At 55.7% G+C, this 18,936-nt stretch overlaps 6 protein-coding genes across 6 annotated transcripts; 4 read left to right on the top strand and 2 right to left on the bottom strand.

Annotated features, from left to right (window-relative positions):
* Window positions 1-131: 131 nt before the first annotated feature.
* VDBG_01979 (uncharaterized PH domain-containing protein) lies at window positions 132-3,237 on the top strand (the record flags this gene model as incomplete). The annotated part of the gene is made up of 3 exons (XM_003007745.1): window positions 132-628; window positions 728-827; window positions 889-3,237. The coding sequence occupies 3 exons, from the start codon at window positions 132-134 to the stop codon at window positions 3,235-3,237; spliced, it is 2,946 nt and encodes a 981-aa protein (XP_003007791.1).
* A 416-nt stretch (window positions 3,238-3,653) lies between these two features.
* On the bottom strand, window positions 3,654-8,863 carry VDBG_01980 (DNA polymerase zeta catalytic subunit; the record flags this gene model as incomplete). The annotated part of the gene is made up of 4 exons (XM_003007746.1): window positions 3,654-4,495; window positions 4,566-7,881; window positions 8,140-8,582; window positions 8,629-8,863. 4 exons carry the CDS (start codon window positions 8,861-8,863, stop codon window positions 3,654-3,656), a joined length of 4,836 nt encoding a protein of 1,611 aa, XP_003007792.1.
* Window positions 8,864-9,236: 373 nt separating this feature from the next.
* On the top strand, window positions 9,237-10,643 carry VDBG_01981 (pre-mRNA-splicing factor SLU7; the record flags this gene model as incomplete). The annotated part of the gene is made up of 1 exon (XM_003007747.1): window positions 9,237-10,643. The coding sequence occupies one exon, from the start codon at window positions 9,237-9,239 to the stop codon at window positions 10,641-10,643; it is 1,407 nt and encodes a 468-aa protein (XP_003007793.1).
* A 38-nt stretch (window positions 10,644-10,681) lies between these two features.
* VDBG_01982 (40S ribosomal protein S9) lies at window positions 10,682-11,712 on the bottom strand (the record flags this gene model as incomplete). The annotated part of the gene is made up of 4 exons (XM_003007748.1): window positions 10,682-11,298; window positions 11,375-11,473; window positions 11,553-11,609; window positions 11,670-11,712. The coding sequence occupies 4 exons, from the start codon at window positions 11,675-11,677 to the stop codon at window positions 10,887-10,889; spliced, it is 576 nt and encodes a 191-aa protein (XP_003007794.1).
* Window positions 11,713-11,973: 261 nt separating this feature from the next.
* On the top strand, window positions 11,974-13,002 carry VDBG_01983 (60S ribosomal protein L21; the record flags this gene model as incomplete). The annotated part of the gene is made up of 4 exons (XM_003007749.1): window positions 11,974-12,055; window positions 12,117-12,184; window positions 12,254-12,301; window positions 12,395-13,002. The coding sequence occupies 4 exons, from the start codon at window positions 12,020-12,022 to the stop codon at window positions 12,723-12,725; spliced, it is 483 nt and encodes a 160-aa protein (XP_003007795.1).
* A 967-nt stretch (window positions 13,003-13,969) lies between these two features.
* Window positions 13,970-17,427, top strand: VDBG_01984 (SLA2; the record flags this gene model as incomplete). Its single annotated transcript, XM_003007750.1, has 3 exons — window positions 13,970-14,075; window positions 14,258-17,163; window positions 17,341-17,427. 3 exons carry the CDS (start codon window positions 13,970-13,972, stop codon window positions 17,425-17,427), a joined length of 3,099 nt encoding a protein of 1,032 aa, XP_003007796.1.
* Window positions 17,428-18,936: the final 1,509 nt, after the last annotated feature.

Consider the following 18,936-nt stretch of genomic DNA (forward strand, 5'->3'; position numbering starts at 1 on the left):
ATTTATCCAGCTGGCACTGCTTCGGTACAGATGCCATCGTCGGCCCCTCGACGACCTGGCCTCCCGACCAGTTGCTAGCGCGCCCTCCTTCGCGCACCGTCATCGACACTGGCCCTAGGTCCGAAGTATTCATGGGCAGCTTCACCGGCTTCTTGTTCGCCTACATTCTGGGCGGCCTGACATTCCTCCCTCTCGTCGTCGTGGCCGTCCTTGCACACGCCCACTACACCCTGCCCTACCGACAAGATGTCGACGCCGACCGACATGACCCCAACGCCATCGTCCAGCCTGACGACGACCTGGCCGGCCTCGAGGGGGCGAGGACGGCCCACAAGGCCAAGACCGAGGCGGAGGATGCTCCCAAGAGCAGGTCGACGCAGGACAACGAGGTAGCCTCTGGCTACTTTGCCGTGTGTCGAGAGTACACGCCCATGGGCATCAACGCCCGCCCCATCGAGCGAGCCACCCCCGTCGGATCCGCCACCGTGGCCGCCCCCAGCCAGAGCGTCTACCAGGCCATGTATCGCAGCATCTTTGACAGGAAGCAGGGACCTGGACCGCTCGAGACCAAGGCCGCCGCGAACCAACGACCCAAGAATGCCGGCAATGTCTTCTACGTCGTGCTGAGGTCGGTCTAGTCCATCCCCCAACCCTGACACTCTGACGCACCGACTTGTCTTTTTCGCTGCTGGGTGCCTCGGTAGCTGACTCTGTTGTGCAATCACAGGCACGGCCACATCATGCTGTTCGACGACGAGGAGCAGATCGAAGTGCGCCATGTCGTCTCGCTGGCCCACCATACCATCAGCATATACTCGGGAGGAGACGTCACGCCAGAGGGCGAGCTGTTCATCAAGAGGAATGCTCTTTGTCTGTCACGTCGGAAAGGATGATGTCGGCGCCGACGGCCAGTTATCGAAGCCCTTCTATCTCTTCTCCGAAGACGGCTCGGCCAAGGAGGACTTTTACTTTGCTCTCCTTCGCCATCAGGAGCAATACTCCGAGATGGACCTGGACAAGAAGGCACCCAAGCCGCAGCAATTTGACGTCAAAAACATCATCACCTTGGTACAGAAGCTGCATTCTTCAGAAGACCACCAACAAACGCGCTGGCTCAACGCCATGATTGGGCGCGTCTTCCTCGGCCTGTACAAGACGGCCGACTTGGAGCACATGATCCGCGAGAGGCTCACCAAGAAGATAGCCCGAGTGAAACGACCCTCCTTCCTGACCAACATAGTCATTCGCAAAATCGATACAGGCGATTCAGCGCCCGTGCTGCTGAATCCGCGACACAAGGATCTCAGCGTCGAGGGGGAATGTGGCATGGAGGCTGACGTGAAATACAACGGCAACTTTCGCATGGAGGTGGCTGCCACTGCTCGTCTCGACTTGGGCTCCCGCTTCAAGGTGCGCGAGGTCGATCTCGTCTTGGCTGTCGTGCTGCACAAGCTTGACGGCCACGTCTTCTTCAAGATCAAGCCGCCGCCGAGCAACCGCGTCTGGTTCTCCTTTCAGACTATGCCCAAGATGGAGATGACCATCGAGCCCATTGTCAGCTCAAGACAGATCACGTACACCCTCATTTTGCGGCAGATTGAGCACCGCATGAAGGAGGTCATCGCCGAGACGCTCGTTCAACCATATTGGGACGATGTCCCCTTTTTCAATACGGAACATAAAAAGTGGCGAGGAGGCATCTGGCAAGGCGATGACGCCGTCGTTGTCTCACATAGTGTGGAGACAAACCTGGCACAAGAAGGAGATGTGGATACGGTCAATCGTTTGGAAGAATCCGGCGATGTTGACACGGCTGACCTAAAGCCTGTCGAGAAGAGCCACAGCGCTCCCCTATCGGACAACGTGCCACCGACAGGCCTCCTCGGCCGGAAGCTGGCAGGAAAGACATTGAGACCCTCGACAGCTGGTGTGTCGACGGGTATCGAGCCGAACAGTCCTACCAGCTCACGTCCCAAGACTTTGAGGTCCAACTCGATGTCGAGCCCGTCAGACCCTATCGTGGGCACCGACACTGCCCACGCTGATGTGTTTAAGCCGTCCTCGCCACCTTCGGATAACGCCTCGGCCATGATGGCAGCCCTGTCGGCCCGTTCCATGGGCTCAACCGGGCAGACACCCACAGCTTCACCAGCGCGTCCTGCATCCTTGGCCAAGGACACCGACCCCTCGTCCCCGTCTTCACGCGAGGACACGGACAACGAGAAAGAGACAGAGAAGACGCCTGTTGCAGCTGGTCGTCGTAGCACTGCCTCCTCTCTTGAGTCTGCGGGGCCTGTCGAAGACCCCAACAGCTCAGCTGCCTCTTTCGCGTCTTCGCTCAAGGGATCCGTGAAGAGCAATGCTGGCTCGCTCAGGAGCAACGCCGGCTCATTGCGGAGCAACCCGGGCTCCCTTACAGGACTCTTCCGCCGCGATACCGCGTCGGATACTGCAAACAGCAGCTCTCAGGGCGAAGAACAAAATCAGAAGCGGGTCACGCTCGCCGCCGTCGCGAACGCGGCCACACAGGCAAGGCAATGGGGCTGGAACGCGATACAGAGGCACAAAGATGCAAGGAATGGCATCTCAGGAGAAGCGGAGCCCCCGTTAGATCTCAACAAACCGATGGGTCGGGGCAGGCCGCTGCCGCCGCCCGGGACCCCGCTCCCTCCTCCTGACAGGACGCAAAAGGTGACTCCGATACCCGTGCCGTCAAAACGGAAACCGGAGCCCACGCCATCACTGCCCGATCGCCCGCATTCAGATGACAGCATCAACAGCGCAGGCGAACGGAAACCCCCCATGCCATCGCGAAGACACAGAGAGATACGAGAGGAAACGGGCAACAACGACCTGTTCGTCGTCGCGGCGCCGATGGAGTCGGAACCCTCCACCCCCTTGAACGAGGACATGACAGACTACACCAGTCGTGCGCCAACTTGGGAGGCAGGGGTGCAGGAAATAGGATCTTCCTTGGGCCAACCACGTATGACACCAGACGAAGAAGACCACGCTACGCCGATGGTGAAGCAGAGATCAACCACTGGATTGACCAATTCAGCCAGCCGCAAGGCCGACAGTCCTATCGAGGCGCGGCCGGCTCAAGTACTACTAGATGATGACGATGACTTTTCCGGATGGCTGGACAACACCGAGGAGGAAGGCGGCGAATCCGAGGCGCCGCTTGCTGAAGCGAAACGAGATCTAGCTGCGGTGCCGGCTGAGCTGAGGAGTTAATATGGAATTGAGGCTTCAGGGATCATTTTGTTTCAACATTGACTTAGGGACGAGAGCTGCATGCCAGTCAGGACTAGGAGTCTGGGTGCACATCCTGTAGTCATGGTATTATTTGATTTAGTTATCATAGCTTGGGGCGGGGATGACTGGACGAATGTCGAATACGATTAGCAGCTTGAGATGCAACCTCGGATTCTTTTGACATTACCATCGTACACGCTCACCGTGGAAGCACGTCACAGGGGTGGAAACGCTGTACCGCCGACTTCGCACCGTTTCATGATCATAACTCCTGCATTGACCGCATGTGGCTCAAGGACAAAAACCCTTCCATCTTCGCTTCGCTATGCAAACAAAATCAACGGACCTTCCCTGTCTATCTAGAAAGCGTATGGCTCGCACCGATCGAAAACATCCTACCACTCCAAAGCCGCCCTGGCAGCCTCGGCGCCGAGCTCCTTGATCACCGGCTCAAGCACGCTCCTCTCGGCAGCTAGTCTGGTGGCCTGTTTGACCCTTGAGTAGAAGACGGGACAATCTTTGCTATCGCACGCCACGTCATCGAGAGGCGGCAGCACCGCGCAGCTACGGCACAGCTTGACGACGTCGAGATATCTCTTCTCCTCGCGCATAAGACGACTCTGCAGGTTGAGGATGCTCGGCGGGACGTCGCTGCGGCACCGCTCACAGAGCGTGCCCTCGACCTTCATCTTGACGTCGCAGACGATGCACGAGGCCGACTTCATGTAGCTCTCGAGAGTTTTCCGGCTGGTCCCCTGGCCCTGGCCTTGCCCTAGGCCCTGACCCAGGCGCGTTGCTGCGCCCGTGCGCTGCTCGAGGCGGCGCACGCGCTGCACCTTGGGCATGTCGTCGTACCACTGGCGAACGTTGGCGCCCACGAGGTTGAAGATGCGCTCGAGCGGCGGGATGAGATTTTTCGATATGTAGTACTCGGCGTCCAGCTGTGATTGCGAGTCGCGCAGGAGCGTTTCGGGGGCCACGCAGCGGTCGATTAGTCGAGCGCCCGGCGCGCCGGTGACCACGACGTAGGGCACACGCTCGCCGTACTGCGGCTCTGCGCGGGCGTCTTCGAGCATGCGCTTCGTGCTGATCATGGCGCCCGGCGGCGGCGGGCCCTTGTCGCTGTACGAGCCGAGCTTGACTTCCTTGGCGAAGCAAAAGTCCTGAATGGAGACGGCGCCGCGCATGATCTTTTCACATTGCGCTTGAAAGTATGCCTTGACCTGACTCAGGTCGGCTGTCTCGAACAGGAGCTTCAGGGCCTTCTCTTCAATCTTCTGCTCGGCCGGGGTGCCGTCCCGTCTCACCGTTTCGATGCCTTGGCGTCAAAGTCGGGCTTGACCTGGTTCTGCTTTCGTATTTGTAGCCGACGTAACGCTTCTTGGCGAGAAGGACACACGGGTGGTAAACCTTCTCGAACTTGAGTTTGACGGGCCTCGGGTTCATGTCGGTAATCTCCTTGGCAATCTCGTTACCAATGTCGAAAGCCTGATCTTTTGTGCTGCCCTTGAGGTGGATGAACAAGCTGTCTGTGTCACCATACACCACCTCAGCGTTCCACCGCTCTTGTGAGTGGATGAAGGCAATCGCTCTTTCAAGGGTCTCTCGTCCAGTCTGAACGATGCTGTCCGCAATCTCTGAGCAGGGCATGCGTCCGGAAAAAGAGGCCGAGGTGTAGCCGTATGTGACGTTTGCCAACAATTTGAGGGCCAGCTGTCTGTTGTTGAGGAGCTGCTGCAACGACCTGTCATCCTTGTCCTGCTTCATCCCGCTCTTAACCATCACTCGAGTTTCGAGGATCTCGCCAAGCATCTTAGCTAGCAAGGACTTGCGGATCTCAGGCTTCGCGAACATCATGCCATTGGGCGTGATGTTGATGTGGTCTTTCAGCAACTCGAGGAGTCGTTGATGTCTTTTGTACTCAGTAAATCCCATCTTGTTCATACCCCTCCAGTTGGTGATACGACCAAGAAACGTGGAGTAGCACAGGTTATATGCAATCATAACACTTGGATACAGACTCTGAAAGTCCAAGACGAGCACTGGGCTGCTGTAGAAGGCGCTTTGTGGCTCCATAACTAGCGGCAAGCACTCAAGGGCGTTCTGACCGCCCACTTGCTGCCTGCTGGGAGAGACAAGGATGAAGTTCTCGGGCTTCGCAATACGAAACATGATGGACTCAACCTTGTACTGGGAGCCGCGAGAGAAGACTGAGAAAAAGTCCACGCCGAGCAGGCGAGCCTGTTCGCTGGTCCGCGGAATCAGCTCATTCGCTTCTATGATGTCGATGTCCAGTCGTGTACGGCTCAGATAGTAACGCATCAGCTTGCTCATATCGCGATGCATGCCGCTCTTGTACCACTTCGTGAGAGTGCTCCACGAATAGTGAGGTATACGCCGGTGCAGCAGATGCCATACGACGTTCTCCATGCTGTACTGTAGCAGGTTCAGCTCCCCGCGCATGGCTCTCCAAACATTGATCATGTGTCTGCCAGTAACGCGGATGGTCGACGTAGTATTGAAGCCCCAACGGTCATTTTCTTTGCCAATTCTTCCATGTGAGTTGCTTTTCATGCGAGAGAATTCGTCGCAGAGATCGTAATCGTACTTGACGCGGGCGCGTTCGATGAGGTAGCCCCAGGAGCTTCCGTGAACTTCGTATCCCGTCAGGATGTCGGGATCATGGGTTCTCACAATCTCCACCATCCGCACGAAGAGGTCTAATTCTTCCATCTCCTCGACTACCTCGACAGATGTTTGCCGTCGTACTCTCTCCGCCAAGCTCCCATCAGAGGAAAGCAAGACTATGCCTTGGATCATGGCCCCGGCAGCTTCCTGACTAACGCTTATCGAGCCATCAGCTTTGATTGACCAGAAAATGCACTGGACCTCATCGTGCTCCGGATCAGGCACAAGATGACCCCTCGTGTTAACATGGACCTCCAAGCTCATTGTACTCATATACTGAATCTCATGTTTGATGCCACTTGACTTCTTCTTCTGGGTATACTTGAATCCGTGAGTGTTTCGTGGTGTTGGCCCATCAATCTGAGAGTAATGATGGTTCATCTTGGGGCTCTGCAATGACTTGAGCGCGGAATCCGACTTTGACTTTCGTTTTGTCTGCTTTGTCTCCCACCAGATCTTCACCTCTCTGTAACTGGGAGGAGGCTGGGCGATTTCCCAGCCTCTAAAGGAGCACATTGCGCGTTGCTCATCGCCGAGAGCTTCATCAAATGCTGGGCTGTCCGTTTCCTCGTACCTGCCACCACCTTGCAAGACACGCGTAGGATCAAAATCCGGAAGGTAAGGTAAAGTATTGCTCTCCAGACGAAACTCTTTGCCAGCATACTCTCGAGGTTTCAGAGGGACATCCGACTCATTGCTGTAGTACGCGTCTTGATAAATAACGTCCGGTGTATGGCCATCGCCGAGACTTGTGGTAACATCTGCCTTCGAGGGCGGCAAAGACCCAATGAGAAGAATGACTCTTCCGTCAGAAACGGCCTGCAGTGCATTCGAAGCACAGCACGATGTGTTTGACGAGCTCGAAGCCTCATCTGCAATTTTGCCAACGTTGGTCATTCCAGCCAACGGGACTTTTGAGCCGTTCCCTCCTGCTAACAGAACAACTGTATTGAACAACACGTGTTTTTCTGGCGAGCCCGAAGATGAGAAGTTGTCTTTGTCGATCTGACTGAGACGCAACTTGGTATTTGGGTCGTCTTGGCTCTTGACAACCGGGAAACCCAATGCATGGCTGGCTCGCCCCGGCGGTAATATCTGTCGACCATTGGGTCTACTCGAACTCCTGAATGTGGGTGACAACCACTTGCTCGGCAGCTTTGTTTCGGGGACGGAAGCAACATTCGGCAGAACCCTACACTTGTCCTCTTGTTTTCTTGCAGCTGTGTTGTGCTGGGATAGTGTATGACCGGAGTTCGGGCGCTTCGATTCGTTTCCCAGCACAGCAGAGGGTCGTCGTTTTACAGACGTGTTGAGCTGGCTATCTGATTTCCGTGCTCCACGCCGTTTGCTGACCAAGTTGTCGACTTCCGCAATCGCAAGCAGCTCTCTTGGAATAGGGATAACGTGAGGGATGCCAGTTGTCAGCCGACTAATGCAGACGCCCTTGAACGGCCCTATTATGGGTGTCGTCTCCCGCAGAATACCTCGTTGCCCGGCACTTGACCCTTCCCTGGGCGCCCTGTGAGTATTGAGAGTTGGCGCAGCCTCACTTAGAAGTGTTCTCGAACCCTCCTTCGCGGCAGCAGTTGAAAAGTTGATAGCTGGAAGCCAGTCCTCGTCAGAGTCGTTCGGGAAGTCATTCGCATCAAGCAAGTGCTTGTCGATAATCTTTTGCTCGTCAACATCGATGCTGCTGGCTGGATTCTCATCGGGGGCGATGATCTCTGTCACCAAACCAAGCGCAGGCATCAGATTCGCTGGAAATAAATCTTCGACTGACTGCAAAGCAGTCTTGACCGAGTTTGCCAAAGGATGCTGTTCGACAAATGTATCAAAGCCGGGCTGGCTTTGATCTTCTTGGTCTCTCTCTGCATCGATCAGTCTTTCTAGGTCCTCTCGGTACTCCTCCTCGTGTATCCAGCCTGGAAGTCCTGTCTGTCGAATGTTTGCCGACATGGATACAAGGACTTCGGCTGGAAAGGGGCTACTGCCTGACTGAGCATTTGTCATTCGGAGCTTGCGTCTCCTTGTTTCGTCTTTCCAAAGCCCGGCCATACTGTTGACTAATTTTAGATCCGAGCGGAGTGGTTTGATGCGTTCAACAAAATCGTGATGTAGCAGACGTTCCTTGATTACTTTGCGATTGGTGATATCCTGAACGCAGATGTCGACTTCAATTGCGCAACGACTCACCCTAGGGAGGTAGAAGTCGTCCAGGATGCTCCCTGGCGGGATTGATTGGTCATGCCACAAGTGTAGCGAGTTCCCCTCCTCGGTATAACGCGGTACGGGTGCTCTGAAGTGAACAGTTGAAGCATCGAGAAATCCACACCCGTAGAGATTGAAGTCGGTCATGAATTGCAACAAGTACTGGAGATGGGCCTCATAAGGTTGGAATTTCCGTTTCATGATGACGCCCTGTTGGAAAAGATCTGCCAGGCGTGTCATGACAATGGGGTTGAACATGTAGATCTTGAGGAAGAACCTGTAACCGACATGGAACCCATAAAACGGGATCCCCTTGACGAGAGTGATTCGTGCTACAAACTTGGCATTTCTTGAATACTGATCACGGCGATAACTGACTGCCAACGCGTGATCAATGGAAAGATGTAAGCGATAGATGTATGCGCCAACTATTTTGATTAGCGACACCGAATCCGTGTGCCAGGTTGTCCTCACCTTCATCTTGTTCGAGGCTGCCGCTATACTCGACATACATGTAGGGAAACGCTCCATGAATATGCGCGCATACTTTCTGGCCCGTCTCGGTGGACCCAAAAGCCCTCACGATAGGGACTTTTGGTCCCTTCGCGGCTTGGGAGGGGTGGACATCGTTCCGTAGTTGGGGATCAAACCGCGTCGACGTGCCTTGATAATGGTCCAAGCAGTTCAACCTGACCCGAAATAGGTCCATGACGGGGATTTTCAGATCATGGAGGACGTTGCATTGCTCTACTGAGCGGCACCATTATTGAGGAAGCCAGGGTGAGACCTAATTGCAGGAGGAACGTGACGCGACTCCAGTGTGAAATGACTGCCTGCCTGCTCCAACGTGACAAGACTTAGTCGCGCGATCACGTGACATACATGTTACTTAAGGAGTTTTCCCCATTCAGGATGCTCGATGTTATCTAATCGTTGACCCGAACCTCCAGCCGTTTTTTGATCCTTGTCGCCATCAAAGGGAAACGCGGTTGCTGCAAATACTTCCAAGTGCTGAAGCGGCAAGGCCCAGGTGACAACGAGAACAGCCTTGTATCGTCAGTATATTATTTGCTGCCGCCACAATGCCACCCCCGCCACCACGTCGGCCGGACTCCAAGACTGGTTCTGGCGCAGGAGCCGCCTCGAAAGAAGAGAACATCTACATTCCCTCCTTCATCAGTAAAAGGCCCTTCTATGCCGGCGAAGAAGGCGACGAACAAAACGACTACCTCGAGCATCAGCGTCTGCAGAAGAAGAATGAACAATCACAGTGGTATGATCGCGGTAGGAAGGCTGGCCCGGCCGCCACCAAATACCGAAAGGGTGCTTGCGAAAACTGTGGCGCCATGACGCATAAGGCAAAAGACTGCCTTAGTCGACCAAGAGCCAAGGGCGCGAAGTGGACGGGGCGCGACATCCAGGCGGACGAAGTGATTCAAGATGTCAAGCTTGGCTGGGATGCGAAGCGCGACCGGTGGAACGGATATGACTCCAAGGAATACCGCAGTGTCGTGGAAGACTTCAACCAGATGGAAGAACTGCGCAAGAAGGCGTTGCCAGCCAGAGATGATGAAGAGGACGAGGGCGCGAACGACGGCGACAAGTATGCCGAGGAAAACGATATGAGCAAGCACCAGAGCACCGCGACACGGCAGCTCAGGTTGCGTGAAGATACCGCCAAATACCTCCTGAATCTCGATTTGGATTCCGCCAAGTATGACCCGAAGACGAGAGCGCTCATTGATGGCGGCGCCACGAATGACAAGGCGGCCGACATGTTTGCCGAAGAGGGCTTCATGCGCGCATCAGGCGATGCAGGCGAATTCGAAAAGGCCCAGAACTACGCGTGGGAGGCGCAAGAGAAGACAGGCGATACGAGCCAGCACCTTCAGGCAAATCCTACCGCCGGTCAGTTCTACCGGAAGAAGCAGCTCGAAGAGGCTGAAAAGAAACGTATCGAGAAGGAGAAAAAGCTCCTCGAAATGTACGGCGACGACTCGCAGTACAAGATGCCGGATCAAGTCAAGAACATGGTCACCGAATCAGAGCGATATGTCGAATACGACGAAAGCGGTCTTATCAAGGGTGCACCGAAGGCCGTTGCCAAGTCAAAATACCCTGAAGACGTCTTGATGCATAATCACACGTCTGTTTGGGGTAGTTGGTGGTCAGACTTCCAATGGGGATACGCATGTTGTCATTCGTTTGTCAAGAACAGCTACTGCACAGGGGAAGAGGGGAAGGCAGCTCTGGATGCCTCTGAGCGGCAGAGAACCGGCCAGGCCTTGCTTGAAGCTGCATCATCCACGAAACCGGCCGAAAACCCGCTCGAGACGAAGCCCCAGAGCGAGGGTGCAGCAAAAAAGAGAACGGCAGAGGAGATGATGGGAGGGGTTTCTGAGGCTGAAATGGAGGAATACAGAAAAAAGCGCACAGCCGCAAACGATCCCATGGCAAAGTTCTTGGGCAAAGACGAACTTGTGCGATGATATGACAGTCATACAATAATGATACCCTTCACATCTTCACAGCTTTTTGCGACTAGTACACATGATGGGACAACTTTATGGGTGATATCGTGGACAAAGTTTTGCTTCATGAAGGTCATGCCATTGATCCGTTGGCTAACGCCTGAAGTATGAACCGCCCAATGTCCATGGTGGGAATTTCCACCGCCCGACGCGTTTTTAAGAACCACCCAAAGCCTGTAGAAGATTGAATTGACGACAGATTTACTCTTCGTCCTCATCCTCCTCACCATCGTCGTTCTTCTCAGCCGACTTGGCCTTCTTGCGACGAATGCGACCAGGGCGACCGCCGCCGAAGGCCGAGGTAAGAGCGAAGTCGATGTGCTTCTGCGAGTCGAGACGGACAATGAACGAGGGGACGTTCACGATCTGCTTGCCGACGCGGATGTGGCGCTGGCGGATCAGGACACGGGCGTGGTGGATGGACTTGGCGAGACCGAGCTTGTAGACGCAAGTCTGGAGGCGGCGCTCAAGGAAATCCTCGACCTTAAGGGCAAGGACGTAATCGAGCTTCATACGGGACTCGTCGAGAACACCGACACGGACGAGACGGCGAATGAGCGCATTGCCCTCGAAGAGACGCTTGGGGTCCTTCTCGTCAAGAGTAAGGAGCTGACTGCAAGATGTGTTAGAAATTGAACCTTCCCTCGAAAAGACTTGGTCCTCGAATTTTCGTAAATCGAAGGACATACCGAGCAGCACGACGAATCTTGGAGAGGGTGAGCTGGACACGCCAGACCTCACGCTTGTTGCGGAGACCGTACTCGCCAACGAGCTTGAGCTCGGAGTCACTGGAATATCGAAGTCAGTTTGGCGCTCACACGACATGAACAGAAGCAAGCTCATGTTCAGTGGCCGGGAGATACTGACAGACGGGCGGCCTCGAAGGGGCGACGCGGGACGCGCGAGGTCTTGGAGTAGGAAAGACTGTTCAAAGTGTGTTAGCAAGGCGTCTTTTTTGAGCCCAAGGTATCGTCGTCGACTTACGGAGCCATCTTGCCGACTTGGTGCTTCGCAAACGTTGGTTGACGAGGATTTGCGACCAGACCACAAAGTTCACGAACTGGAAAAAAGACTGGTTGTGCGGTGTGGAGCCCAGCATTGAAAGCTCGGGCCACAGTGGTATCACGTGAGGAAGAATTGCCCTAAACATAGGGTAAGAGCAGTCACCCCGCTCCGGCGAGCGGGACATCCAATCAGCACCGCCCTGTCCACCTGCGAAGCACGGCGCACACACCCGACATTTTTTTCGCCTTGAACAAGTCGTCGCTTCTCAAGATCCAAGATCCTCAACACCAAACCGACGACCACCCCTCCGACGACAATATACCGACAAGATGGGTCACGCTGCGGGTCTTCGCGCGGGTACGCGTGTATGTGACAATTTCAGAATACCAACTCTCGATTGAACGAATCGCTGACGGAAGCGCGCAGTATGCGTTCTCCAGGAACTTCCGCCAGAAGGGCATGATCAAGCTGTCCACCTACCTCAGGCAATACCGGTACGATTGAACCACGACAATTCGACTCGGCACACGAGAAAACGGAAATTTCTAACACGGGTATTGCAGCGTCGGTGACATCGTTGATATCAAGGCCAACGGTGCTGTCCAGAAGGGGTAAGACGACTTCCACAAACCACCTACGCACCTGGCGACGCAGAAGCTGTCGCGGTGTCGGATGTCCGAGACGGCTGCTAACACCAGGAACAGTATGCCCCACAAGGTCTACCACGGCAAGACCGGCGTTGTCTACAACGTCAGCAAGTCCGCCGTCGGCATCATCATCTACAAGAAGGTCAAGCACCGCTACATCGAGAAGCGCATCAACATCCGCGTCGAGCACATCAGCCCCTCCCGGTCCCGAGACGATTTCCTGCGCCGCGTCAAGGAGAACGCCCGTCTCCGCAAGGAGGCCCAGGCCGAGGGCAAGACCGTCCTCCTCAAGCGTCTTCCTGCCGCTCCCCGCGACGCCCACACCATCCCCCTCAAGGAGAACGTGCCCGAGACCGTCACTCCCCTCGCCTACGAGACCACGATTTAAGGTGTTGTTTGTGGGAGGTGCTGAAAATGGTTGGGAAGGCGTATGCGCTATGTCGTCGAGGGGCTTGATGGCCATAGAAAAGGGTCCGCCCCTCATCCGAGTCACGGGCGGCGGCATGGACAGTGGTCTTCGGCATGAATGGAAGATATCACTTGCTTTTCTTGTGCATGGGGTGTTACACGTGAATCGGACAAATTTCAGCATGGAAAGGCATCGAGGTTTCGGCAAGGTCCATAGGGAATGAAAACCATGGCATCTCGGTATTCAAACCTGCAGCCCAGCGTGTCACTTTGCTCTAGTCAGCACCCGTTCGCCGCAGCCGCCTTCATGTTGTAACATTGCACCCAATGAGATGGCCGCGGCGGGTGGGCTCGTGTATCTACATGATAAGTTCAATGACGTGTTCCTTGTGAGAAATTCGATGATATTGTTAGCACTGAAGTGTCATACACTGCAAGATTGCCATAGACCGGTCGCTCCCGCCTAGACACTAGGATATCCGCCGCTTGCCAGAGCTGTGACTGTTTCGTTTTGCTGAGTGACACCGCCGCCGCATTCTCTGCTAGGCACGGTGTCGTCGCACTGCCCCACCATCCACTCAGATGAAGCGTCATGGGGGCGATGAGCGGGTTCAATCTGGCTCTTGCTCTCTTCGCCACAACCAAAGCCGGCAACTTTCTAAAGGACGACAGCCTTCTGTGCCCCTGCGGCAGTCACCGCGTCGCCAATATTTTGGTGAAATTTACAATGCCTTGAGACGGTTTGAGACACAATTCCCTCCCACGTGAAGAAATTGTCAAACTGCATTTCGTTCCCTGGCTGGGCGTTAGGTAAGCCATAAATATGGGGAGCGAAGCCAGCACCACCCACCTTAGGTACCTTCCAATTGGCGGCAGCCTGGCGTTGGGCGCATGAACGTCTTGGCGCAGCGTGCAGCTTGCGCATCATCGTCACCCAGCCACCACGCCCACCACGAATATCCTGGAGCTCCCACATTGACATTCGTCACTGCTGACGACTGCCACTGAGCGCTTTGCTTTCCAATTCGCAGCACTGAATCGTTCGGCTCGCTTCCTTCTCAACGCTGCCGTCACGAAGTATCAACTGAGGAAGGCGACGGCTGCCCCTCAGCAATCGGAGCCTCATATACCCTCGTAACCGAGACGCTGTGATACCGTCTCCAGCCATTTCCCCTCTCGACAATAAGGATTTTTGGCTAGCGCCACTCAAAGCCATCGGCCAAGATGTCTTCGTCGCTGCAGACTTCGCACACCAAGTATGCAACGCGCACGTTCCGCCTCCGTTATACGACTGCTGATGCTCTGAACCAGGACCGACCAGGAGCTTGCTGTTAGTATCAAGAAAGCTACCAGTGCCGACGAGACGGCTCCAAAGCGCAAGCATGTCCGTGCCTGCATTGTATACACATGGGACCATCGGTCTTCCCAGGCGTTTTGGTCGGGCATGAAGGTGTATGTCTCGCTTCCCCTCCTCTCCTAGCATCATACATGGCATTGTGCAGTGCTGACCAGATTTCCCTAACAGCCAGCCCCTCCTCGCCGACGAAGTCCAAACCTTCAAGGCGCTGATTACCGTCCACAAGGTTCTGCAAGAGGGCCACCCTTCAACACTTCGGGAGGCCATGTCGCAAAAGAGCTGGGTCGATGGATTGGGCCGCGGCTTGGCCGGAGAAGGTGTCAGGGGCTACGCCCCGCTCATCAGGGAGTACGTCTACTACCTTTTGGCGAAGCTATCTTTCCATCAGCAGCATCCCGAGTTCAACGGAACGTTCGAGTACGAGGAATATCTTAGCTTGAGGGCGATCAACGATCCGAACGAGGGCTACGAGACCATCACCGACCTCATGACCCTGCAGGACAAGATTGAGCAGTTCCAGAAGCTCATCTTCTCCCACTTCCGACATGCAGGAAACAACGAATGCCGCATCTCTGCCCTGGTGCCCTTGGTGCAGGAGAGCTACGGAATTTACAAGTTCATCACCAGCATGCTGCGCGCCATGCACTCTACGACTGGCGATGACGAAGCTCTCGAACCCCTGCGCAGCAGATACGAGGCGCAGCACTACCGTCTCACCAAGTTCTATTACGAATGCTCCAACCTTCGCTACCTCACAAGCTTGATCACGATTCCGAAACTCCCGCAAGACGCCCCGAACCTACGCGCCGAGGATGACGAGGCTCCTGCACTGCCGGCACGGCCCAAGCAGGAGATTGAACGGAACCCCACACCTGTGCCCGAGCCCAAGTCGCAAGAGCCAGGTGACATGAACGAGTTCTGGCAGAGCGAACTCGACCGCCAGAACCGAGAGTACGAGGAGCAACAGCGAGTGCTCGAGGAGAGGCAGAACGCACAGCAAATGGCTCAACAGCAAGCTGCGCTGCAGGCCCAGAGGGACTTTGAGGAACAGCAGCGACAGCTCATGGAGCAGCAGAAGCGCGAGCAAGAGGCGCTGATGCAGCAGCAAATGCAGTACCAGACCCAGGGAAGGCTGGCCGAGCTCGAGCAGGAGAACTTCCGGGCACGGTCGCAGTACGAGCAGGACCAACTGATGCTGCAGCAATACGATCAGCGGGTGAAGGCCTTGGAGAACGAGCTGGCCCAGATCCAGGGCAACTACGGCCAGCAAATGTCGAGTCGCGATGACCAGATTGCAGCCCTGCAGGAGCAGGTCAACACCTGGCGGACAAAGTACGAGGCGCTCGCCAAGCTGTACTCCCAGCTTCGCACAGAGCACCTCGACCTACTCAACAAGTTCAAGACGGTGCAGCTCAAGGCAGCCTCGGCTTCCGAGGCGATAGAGAGGCGCGAGAAGCTCGAGCGCGAGATCAAGACGAAGAACCTAGAGCTTGCCGACATGATCAGGGAGCGAGACCGTGCCCTTCACGACAAGGATCGCGCGTCGGGCAGCAGCAAGGACGAGGTTGAGAAGTTGAAGCGCGAGCTCCGCATGGCCCTCGACAAAGCGGATAACCTGGAGAGGAGCAAGGGCAACGAGCTGTCCACGATGCTGTCCAAGTACAACCGCGAGATGGCCGATCTCGAGGAGGCGCTGCGCATCAAGTCCCGCGCTCTCGAAGACGCGCACTCCAAGGTTGCCAACGGCAACACTGACATCGAGCAGCTTCTCCGCGACAAGGAGGAGGAGCTCGAGGTCTACAAGGCGGGCATGGACCAGACCCTCATCGAGCTCAACGAGCTGCGACAGAATCAGGGCGAGACGGACCATGCTCTGGACGGCCAGATTGATGCGCTCATCATGGCCAATCTTGACAAGATCAACGACATCATCGACTCGGTGCTGCAGTCTGGTGTTCAGCGCGTGGATGATGCGCTCTATGAGCTGGATTCTACAATGCAGGCAGGCAATCAGAACGCCTCGCCTTCCTACGTGCTGTCGCAGATCGAGAAGGCGTCCTCGAACGCCATGGAGTTCGCGACTGCCTTCAACAACTTTATTGCCGATGGGCCAAACAGTACGCACGCCGAGCTTATCAAGGCGATCAACATTTTCGCTGGTGCGATTGCCGATGTGTGCAGCAACTCCAAGGGTCTCACGCGCCTCGCGACGGACGAGAAGAGCAGCGACACGCTCCTCAACGGCACCCGACAGTCGGCGCAAGCCGCCGTTAAGTTCTTCCGCGGTCTCCAGAGCTTCCGTCTCGAAGGCATGGACCCGATCCAGAAGACAGACGTTGTCATCAACAGCAACAATGATGTGCAGATGAACCTCCAAAAGCTGAACAAGTTTGTCGAGACGTTTGCGCCCGGCGCAGGCAAACTGGCGGGCAAGGGCGACCTCGGCGACATCATGGACCAGGAGCTGAGCAAGGCAGCCGACGCCATCGCGGCGGCCGTGCAGAGGTTAGCCAAGCTCAGGAACAAGCCGCGGGACGGGTACTCGACATACGAACTCAAGGTGCACGACTCGATCCTTGATGCGGCCATGGCTGTGACGAATGCCATCGCGCAGCTCATCAAGGCGGCAACGGTAACACAGCAAGAGATTGTGCAGGCGGGCCGGGGCTCGTCTTCGCGACAGGCCTTTTACAAGAAGAACAACAGGTGGACCGAGGGTCTCATCTCAGCGGCCAAAGCCGTCGCGTCGTCGACCAACACGCTCATCGAGACTGCGGACGGTGTGCTCTCGAACCGCAACAGCCCGGAGCACCTCATCGTCGCGTCCAACGACGTGGCTGCCTCGACAGCCCAGCTCGTCGCCGCCAGCCGTGTCAAGGCCGGCTTCATGAGCAAGAGCCAGGAAAACCTCGAGTCGGCGAGCAAGGCCGTCGGTGCGGCCTGCAGAGCGCTCGTGCGCCAGGTGCAGAGCATGATCAAGGACCGCCAGCAGGACGAGGAGCAGGTCGATTACTCCAAGCTCGGCGCCCACGAGTTCAAGGTGCGCGAGATGGAACAACAGGTACGTAAACCAACACAGGCCCCCGCGGACACAGAGACAGATGACGCTCGCCACCATCGGAGCACCCGGTGCGGCACGGTCATCTACCCCCACGCGAAAAGATGGAAAAGAGGGCAATTGTCAAGGTGAGAAAGCGGAAGAAGTAAAAGATGCTGACGTTTTTCGTGCACTGTACAGGTCGAGATCAAGCAACTCGAAAATGCTCTTGCAGCAGCACGACACAGGTTGGGAGAGATGCGCAAAATCTCGTACCAAGAGGACTAGAGCTGCATCAGCGCCCGCAGCTAAGGGCTGTTTCCCCCAAGAGAAGGCGCGACCATCTTGGCAAGCTAGTCATGTCTCGCGATGGAACGTTTCCTCCGCAGAAGGGGGCAGGGGCAGGGATGAGAAGTGGCGAGGCGTCGAAGTCGGGAGAGGGCACGGGACTTCCGCTGCCTGTCTCCCGCCTCTTTGCCTCTTGTAAGGATCGTCAGAGTTAGTGTCTTATTCGAAATACAAGCCAAGCTTTTGTTGGTTCGCTTGTGGTCTGGGACAAGGCAAAGTCTTGCGTGTTTCCAGGTCCACCCTCCATCGACGTCTTCTCACCCCCTCCGTGGCACTTGGCCGCTCACTCGTTTCGCCGCTCAGCTTGAGCCGGCGTCTCCTAGCTGCAACCGTCCAGCCACATGCTTTCTTCTAGCCTCTGCTTGTTAGCTGAGCGAAGCATGTAAAGAATGTTCCATCACAGCCGCTTGGACGGAACTCCCGGCTCGTAGTCTCGATCGGTCTTTGACGGCACTGATATGACATGCGTCGTTCGTACACAAGCGTCAGATTTCAGTGTTGCGAAGCGACGTGTGAGCTAAGGAGTTCCCGCTGTTGAAGTGTCGTCAGGTTTTTAGTCTCCCAAGAATGTACAAAGTGCAGCTTGGCAGCTTCTCATGAGACACGGCCAGCTGTCGGAGACCCCATGCTTTACGGTGTACCAATGGGGCCATTCCCGGGCCCTGATGTGCTTGCAGCAGGAGATGCAGCTCGGTAGCCTTTCTTGCGAGAGACTACGATCCTAGGAGACAGTCATTATGCGATGCGTAAATTTTACATGGTCATTATGACGCGCAACAAAGAGAGCCGGAGATGTGACGGTGCATCGACAGGTCCAACGTGTAGATGATAGGCCCGTGACCTTCACTAGGATATCACATGTTGAAGAGAAGAGGACCATAGAATGGGGAAAAGGAAAAACGGATTCCTGCGGTGCAAACCTGAGGCGCTTTGTGGTGGCATGCGCCTTGATGACAAAACTTCGCCAAGTCGTTGGGCCAGAAGTCATCGTCACACAGCTGCGACCTTTCCGTCCAAGATCATCCAACGGCGTCCGGCCTCCATGTGCCGGACAATGAAAATGATTGGATGCTAAGACCAGCCGCCAAGAGCTCTTGGGCTAGTTGTCAGAAGATAGCAAGGGGGCCGGGCTTTGACTCTGGTGCCCGGTCCCGAAGCTGACCGGCGTGGGCCCGTAACCAGTTCGCCCAAAGAGCGTCATACCAGGGCGTACAAGAGCGCCTGATAGACTGAACGCTGTGTTATGCAGCAATCACAGGATCTTGCTGATTAGCCGCTGCGCATATTTTCGGCTTGCTTCGTTGTTTCTACAGAACCTAGGATGACTCATGATGTTTTTGTCTCATGTAGGCTGGAGGATCAGGGTCTGCAGCCAGAATGCTACCGCTTCGTCGCAACACAGGTCCGTGCCTTGCGAAATAGCAACATTCGCAGCACGATTTGGCTTTG

Source organism: Verticillium alfalfae, genomic scaffold (genome assembly GCF_000150825.1).
Source record: "Verticillium alfalfae VaMs.102 supercont1.2 genomic scaffold, whole genome shotgun sequence".
Classification (NCBI taxonomy): domain Eukaryota; kingdom Fungi; phylum Ascomycota; class Sordariomycetes; order Glomerellales; family Plectosphaerellaceae; genus Verticillium; species Verticillium alfalfae.